The sequence below is a fragment of the Salmo salar genome, chromosome ssa09 (genome assembly GCF_905237065.1).
Source record: "Salmo salar chromosome ssa09, Ssal_v3.1, whole genome shotgun sequence".
NCBI lineage: Eukaryota > Metazoa > Chordata > Actinopteri > Salmoniformes > Salmonidae > Salmo > Salmo salar.
In genome coordinates, this window is record NC_059450.1 from 106835585 (window position 1) to 106844040 (window position 8456).

Consider the following 8456-nt stretch of genomic DNA (forward strand, 5'->3'; position numbering starts at 1 on the left):
GAGTCTAAACATTGTTTCTTTAAACAATGGGCTTCCAAGGTCAATTTAAAAAATATTTGCAAGTCTTTGATCAATCAGAACCAAATACACTGCTCAAAAAAATAAAGGGAACACTAAAATAACACATCCTAGATCTGAATGAAAGAAATAATCTTATTAGATACTTTTTTCTTTACATAGTTGAATGTGCTGACAACAAAATCACACAAAAATAATCAATGGAAATCCAATTTATCAACCCATGGAGGTCTGGATTTGGAGTCACACTCAAAATTAAAGTGGAAAACCACACTACAGGCTGATCCAACTTTGATGTAATGTCCTTAAAACAAGTCAAAATGAGGCTCAGTAGTGTGTATGGCCTCCACGTGCCTGTATGACCTCCCTACAACGCCTGGGCATGCTCCTGATGAGGTGGCGGATGGTCTCCTGAGGGATCTCCTCCCAGACCTGGACTAAAGCATCCGCCAACTCCTGGACAGTCTGTGGTGCAACGTGGGGTTGGTGGATGGAGCGAGACATGATGTCCCAGATGTGCTCAATTGGATTCAGGTCTGGGGAACGGGCGGGCCAGTCCATAGCATCAATGCCTTCCTCTTGCAGGAACTGCTGACACACTCCAGCCAAATGAGGTCTAGCATTGTCTTGCATTAGGAGGAACCCAGGGCCAACCGCACCAGCATATGGTCTCACAAGGGGTCTGAGGATCTCATCTCGGTACCTAATGGCAGTCAGGCTACCTCTGGCGAGCACATGGAGGGCTGTGCGGCCCCCCAAAGAAATGCCACCCCACACCATGACTGACCCACCGCCAAACCGGTCATGCTGGAGGATGTTGCAGGCAGCAGAAGGTTCCCCACGGCGTCTCCAGACTCTGTCACGTCTGTCACATGTGCTCAGTGTGAACCTGCTTTCATCTGTGAAGAGCACAGGGCGCCAGTGGCGAATTTGCCAATCTTGGTGTTCTCTGGCAAATGCCAAACGTCCTGCACGGTGTTGGGCTGTAAGCACAACCCCCACCTGTGGACGTCGAGCCCTCATACCACCCTCATGGAGTCTGTTTCTGACCGTTTGAGCAGACACATGCACATTTGTGGCCTGCTGGAGGTCATTTTGCAGGGCTCTGGTAGTGCTCCTCCTGCTCCTCCTTGCACAAAGGCAGAGGTAGCGGTCCTGCTGCTGGGTTGTTGCCCTCCTACGGCCTCCTCCACGTCTCCTGATGTACTGGCCTGTCTCCTGGTAGCGCCTCCATGCTCTGGACACTACGCTGACAGACACAGCAAACCTTCTTGCCACAGCTTGCATTGATGTGCCATCCTGGATGAGCTGCACTACCTGTGCCACTTGTGTGGGTTGTAGACTCCGTCTCATGCTACAACTAGAGTGAAAGCACCGGCAGCATTCAACAGTGACCAAAACATCAGCCAGGAAGCATAGGAACTGAGAAGTCGTCTGTGGTCACCACCTGCAGAACCACTCCTTTATTGGGGGTGTCTTGCTAATTGCCTATAATTTCCACCTGTTGTCTATTCCATTTGCACAACAGCATGTGAAATGTATTGTCAATCAGTGTTGCTTCCTTAGTGGACAGTTTGATTTCACAGAAGTGTGATTGACTTGGAGTTACATTGTGTTGTTTAAGTGTTCCCTTTATTTTTTTGAGCAGTGTATATGAAAGCTGCCAAAATGTTGACAGTTCAATGCACCCAATTTTTTCAAATGAAAGGGAGATGGGACCTGTATCAGAGGTGAAAGATCTACAATATTAACGTGGAAAATTGAGGGACTTCCTAGGTTTCAATTAAGTAAACCAAATGGCTTGTAATAAATACATAACTCAGAAGTCCATGATCTTTGCCAAAGTACTGAATGGTAATATGCCAGAATTTGGACAGGTCAAAAACATATTTCTTGTTGATTCTAGGCTTTATTGTTAGGAATATCAACCATTTAAACTATAAGCTTTGATAGAAACGTCATGGCTTATCAAGTTGAGGTCCCACACCTTGCACAGGCCCCTGAGTTAGTGGATGCTGGAAAGCTGGTTGATTTGACCTCTTATTACACAATTAGCAACAAGAGCCAAACTTATGTACATGTCAAATACCATCTTGGAGATGTAATAGAATTGTACAACAGTTCTAATGACTCATAGTGTGTTCCCCAGACATGAAAAGTGTACTGTCTTTGTTCTGTACTGTATTTTGTCTACATGACTGCTGTGCTGTGTGTAAGATTGACAATAAAACAGTGAATTCCATTTGGTCATTATCTGTTCTTAATATGTGAAGAGATGAAAAGGATAAGATGCTTGAAATAAGAAATTCTTTGACAAAGCAGTTCTGTTCTTGTCAGTGTTGATCAAACAGCTTTATAATTCTGGTAATTCTAGTTTGGAGTATTAAGTTACTCATAACCAGTAATACAATCTCAGTTACAAGTTATATTATCTTATTACGATAATTAATGACAAAAAAGCTTGAAAGAAGTGAAATGCTCCAACATAAAAACTGGCTGATAAGAAGAAATATCTTGTCAGACAAAAAACAAGCATATATTGCCTTGATTTAAGATATTTAATCTTACTTAGATTTACATTTTTGCAGTGCACATGCAGCCCCTTCCTCCAGTTCCAGACTGTCAGTGTCTTGCTCTTTAATACTAATTGTTTGAGAGCTTTCTTAACCAAAGCCCATTAATGAGTCAGGGGTTATTAAGTGCACTTCCCATTTGGTATCGTTTCCTAATCTCACCAAGCATCCCGGTGTTTCTCCTCCCGCACATTCTGAAGAGTCAGTGTGGAGTCTACACACATGCAGGGGACACAAACGGGCACACATGTGCATGAAGACATGTGTGCACACACATTGTACATTTTAGTAACTTGTTTTTCACACACACGCAGACACACTTCCGAGGTGGCGTTTAACACACACACACACACACACACACACACACACACACACACACACACACACACACACACACACACACACACACACACACACAGGACAGGTAGGTTCTTACTGCTCCTAGCAGAACTTGTGTGTCCACAAAAGCCGGAGAAAAACCTGCCAAAGACCAAAACTAACAAAAACGTCACAAAATGTCGTCACAATATATGCACCGACTGTTTCAATTTGGAAACATGGTAAGTTTAACTTGTCTGTCACATGGACCATACTGAACTGTGGAATGCATTTTTTAGGAAACTTCTTTAGTTAACATGCTATGATTTGACCCTCTCTCTTCTGTGTCGTTTGTAAAAATGTACTTGACCAATCATTGTTGTAGAAAAACATTTAGATTTTTTTTTGAGTATACAAAACATTAAGAACACCTGCTCTTTCCATGTCATAGACTGAGCAGGTGAATCCAAGTGAAAGCTATGATCCCTTATTGATGTCGCGTGTTAAATCCACTTCAATCAGTGTAGATGAAGGGGAGGAGACAGGTAAAAAAATATTTTCAAGCCTTGAGACAAGGTGAATGGACAAGACAAAAGATTTCAGTGCCTTTGAATGGGGTATGTTATCATCACTGTGGCCAAGCTTCCTGCCATCTAGAACCTCTATACCAGGCAGTGTCAGAGGAAGGCCGTAAAAATTGTCAAAGACTCCAGCCACCCTAGTCATAGACTGTGCTCTCTGCTACCACACAGCAAGTACCGGAGCGCCAAGTCTAGGTCCAAGAGGCTTCTAAACAGCTTCTATCCCCAAGCCATAAGACTCCTGAACATCTAATCAAATGGCTACCCAGACTATTTGCATTGCCCCCCCCCCATCTTTTACACTGCTGCTACTCTCTGTTATTATCTATGCAAAGTCACTTTAAAAGCTCTACCTACATGTACAGATTACCTTGTGCCCCCGCACATTGACTCTGTACCGATACCCCCTGTATATAGCCTCGCTATTGTTATTTTACTGCTGCTCTTTAATTATTTGTTACTTTATTTAAAAAAATGATTAGGTATTTTTCTTAAAACTGCATTGTTGGTTAAGGGCTTGTAAGTAAGCATTTCACTGTAAGGTCTACACCTGTTGTATTCGGCGCCTGTGACAAATACAATTTGATTTGATGTTATTAGGTGCTAGGTGCATCGGTTTGAGTGTGTCAAGAACTGCAACGCTGCTGGGTTTTTCACACTCAAAAGTTTCCTGTGTGTATCAAGAATGATTCACCACCCAAAGGACATCCAGCCAACTTGACACAACTGTGGGAAGCATTGGAGTCAACATGGGCCAGCATCCCTTTGGAAAGCTTTTGACACTTTGTAGAGTCCATGCCCCAACTAATTGAGGCTGTTCTGAGGGCAAAAGTGCCAGGGTGCAACTTAGTATAGGAAGGTGTTGTTGCTGGAGGTTCAGGTCAATGTTTACATTATGCCTACCCTTCATAAATGTAAACTTCTTATGGCACACCACAACACAACAAAGTCAGTTTATCCAACAATGGATTACCGCCTGTAACCAAAGTGTTCATAACATAATTCCAAATGGAGGAAACAACCACGCTTATCCTGGAGAGAAGTGTACTAGCAACTCATAGGAATAGGCTATAATAGCCATTCCTGAATAAAACAACCCATTTAAAAGGAGGAGCAAAATAACAATATATGAATCGACTCATTGGTTCTGAAACACAGATTTTATTCAAACAAACAATTGAAAATAGTTTATCTGCCAAAATACATAAAGCACAGTCAAAAGCAGAATTGCATACATTTGTAGAACATTCGTTCATGTGTCTTTTCGGAAAAAAAATCTAAATGAGCGATAAAAACATCAGCATGATTGTTGTTAAAGTTTTAACAGTGTTTATTTAAATTTTTTGGAGAGGTGGGTTAGGCCATGGTGCATTGGACTCAGCAGTGAATGTCTGAAACAAAAGAGATGAGATGTAGTACACACAGTAAAGGGCCCGGGTGTAGATTAATTAACATGATGTAAAGGTTTTCCAGAAGAAGTTCTTGCATCCAGCCTTGCGTTCACGTGGAGCCAGTACTGGGCCGGGTGCACGCTCCAGCTCGAGATCCACATCCTCCTGCTCCACGCCACGAGACATGTCGTCCAATTCAATCGCCTCGTTCTCTACTTGTGTGAGCTCTGAGAGTAGCTCTACGAGTGTATTCCTGGCAAGCTCCTGAAAATAGATCAAATAAGATTAAATTGTTATTTCTTCTGTTTTGTGGAGACAGAAAATGTCACATTTTAGCAACAAGATCCACTGAAATAGAAACAAATCAACATGCTTTAAAAAAAAGTGTAGCATACTCATTTAGGAAGGAAATCAGTGTTTGAATGTTTTCTCTTCCCTCACATTGCTAGAATAAATAGATGTAGGCTATTCGATCTGCATTATTTCAATTTATTTAAGCTGTCTTCAAATCCATTTTTTTTGGGAAGAACACGTTTCATTAACAAACATTAGGTACATTTTTTACCCAATTTACCGTATGTTCTGACTATGCTGCGTAATTGACAGCTAACTAAGCATACCCCAAATTCCAGAGACCTCTTTCGTTCTTATTTTACGTTTTTCATTTTAAAGGTTGATTTAAAATATAGAACAATATACATTTAAATTTCGTTAGTTGCTCTGATACCAGTATTTCCAAATTCCTCCGCACTTATTAATACTACGCATGTCAACCTGTCCTGGCTCTAAGTAGAGGAAAGATTGACTTCATCACTACTTTGTGAAAAGTATTGACATATTGAATGCACCGAGCTGTCTGTTTAAACTACTAGCACACAGCTCAGACACCAATGCAAACCCCACAAGACATGCCACCAGGAGTCTTCACAGTCCCCAAATCTAGAAAAGACTATTGGAGGCACACAATACTACATAAAGCCATGGCTCCACACAACTCTATTCCACATCAAGTAGCTCATGCAAGCAGAAAGATCAGATTGAAAAAACTGATAAGAATGCATCTTATGGAACAGCGTAAACTGTGAAGAGACACATACACAGTCATAGACATCCATACACACACATATGATAACATACACACACATACACATGGATTTGTGTTGTAGATATGTGGTAGTAGAGTAGTGGCCCGAGTGCACACACTTAATATGTTGTGAAATGTAATGTATTTTTTTTTTTATTGTGTATAAATCCCTTAATTTTGCTGGACCCCAGGAAGAGTGCCAGCATTTAAATGGGGATCCATAATAAATACAAATACTTAATTTCTTGGTTGCTTCCCTGCACCATGCTAATTTGATCGATTAATTTTCCCTGTGCCTGCCAGTAAAACCAAAGAGTTAACTGTATGGCAACTAATGTGCTTAAACTTAAATCTCTAGAAGGTATAGTCTCTAGACTCTAGAGGTAAATCTACTTAAATTGTAGTTTCCAGCTGTGCCATCAAACTCAGAAAAAAATTATATCATATGGCCACTGCAGCCCGAGATATATATGTTGTTTAAGAACAAATTCTAATAATGAAAGTCTGATTGAAGGTATTTACCTGTTTGCCTGCAGGTGCCATGAGTGACCGTTGGAGCAGCTGGCGGAGTTTGGCATCGGACGGAGCGGCAGAGACGCTGCTGATGACAAGGGCTAGGGAAAGCAGCGCTAGGGCGCACTGGACACGCGTCGAGAGCATCTTCTTCTGGGTCTCGGGGGAGGCAGAGGATGGATAAAGGTGGTTCAATTGGGCAGAAAATCGTTGAGATTGGCTTCTCTTCGAGTTCTGCTGCTCCTTTTGTTCTAGTCCCCCCTCAGAACCTGTCTTTTAAATGGTTCATCTGACGTCAGGTGGTAAGGGGGGTTTCCTTCTGGTGGGTAACGTTTGGGTATGAGTGATGATTCCAAGTGACAATGTTTCCACTGATTAGAGAGTCGTGAGCATCCTTTGAGATAAGGGAATTCATGATCCTTTCATTTGTTCAATATTGTTCGATTAGTGAAAAATGGTTTCATTTGTAGAGACTATCGCTTCGTGTGAATCTTATTGAATTTCAGAAAATGTTCAGTTTTATAAAAGTTCAACAACTTCGTTTGGGGGGGGTTCACCAAATGAGATGAACTCAAGGCTCTGTAATGGAAAATCAACAACACATAAATCATGAATAGGCTACAATGTGTCAAACTTGGCCTCAGCTTTAATGACTATAAAACAACATGTGTCTGAACGTCACTCATGCCTGAACTGTTATTGTTCTTCATAAATACACCTGTTGTTGGAAATATTCAACATATTGTTTCTACATATAGGACATATACGTATCCAATTTAGAGGACACTTAAACATATTCAAAACACTTCTCATATAGGTATTTTCACTTGCTAATTCACATCATTATGCACGCCTGCAATGGTCGTGATGACCCTTTTGCATGTACAACAATTAAATTATTATCCTACAAAATATCAGTATGAATATCTCCATATGACACAAATATGCCTACATTTGGAATAAAACTAGTGAAGCAGCAAATGGATTTCACTTAAGCCTGCAGTTTGATATATTATATAAAAGGGGCACTTTTATTTGAAATATGGACTTAATTATTCTTTATTTCATAAATTTTTTGGCACACAGTTACAATTAAAGACTCATGTTGACGTGCAATGGATGTGGAGTGTGTTTTGTGGACGAGTTCTTCTGAAGACCTGTGGAATCCTCAGAATAGCCTACTATCCCACTTACTTCCAGCATTTAAAACTGTAGCACACTTGCTCTCCAACGAAATATCCCTTTTTATAGTCACATACTGTCACCACTGACATTTCATGGACATTTTATATAACACAAATCCTGGTGTAATATTTGTTTGCCAGCCGCATGAGCTTCCCGATGTCTTGCCTGCATGGGTGAAGCGTCATAGGTACGCAATAGGCTCTATTTTTAGCATTTACCTTCTAAGCCATTGTAATAAGACTTCTAAAGAAGACAGACTGCTAAATAGATAATCAAATGGCTACCCAGACTACCCACATTTACCCTTTTTTTACACTAAGTCTATTGACTTTATGCACACATACTGGATTCTACCCACACACTCACGCATACTTACACTGATACACCAACACACACACACACCCACACACACACACACACACACACACACACACACACACACACACACACACACACACACACACACACACACACACATAAAATGCACACACATGCATATTGACACCACACACACCCATACACACCACGATTTCACACTCACCACATACGCTGCTACTAATCACTTTACCACTACCTATATGTACAGTACATACAGTGAGGGAAAAAAGTATTTGATCCCCTGCTGATTTTGTACGTTTGCCCACTGACAAAGAAATTATCAGTATATAATTTTAATGGTAGGTTTATTTGAACAGTGCGAGACAGAATAACAAAAAAATCCAGAAAAACGCATGTCAAAAATGTTATACAATTATTTGCATTTTAATGAGGGAAATAATTATTTGACCCCTCT

General features: G+C 40.9%; 1 protein-coding gene across 1 annotated transcript; it reads right to left on the reverse strand.

The window, feature by feature from the left end:
• Positions 1–4637: 4637 nt before the first annotated feature.
• Positions 4638–6699, reverse strand: sms1a (Somatostatin-1A; the record flags this gene model as incomplete). The annotated part of the gene is given in 2 exon segments (NM_001141101.1): positions 4638–5145; positions 6488–6699. Coding segments are annotated over 2 exon segments (345 nt in total). The 3' UTR covers positions 4638–4938.
• Between the last annotated feature and the right edge of the window lie 1757 nt (positions 6700–8456).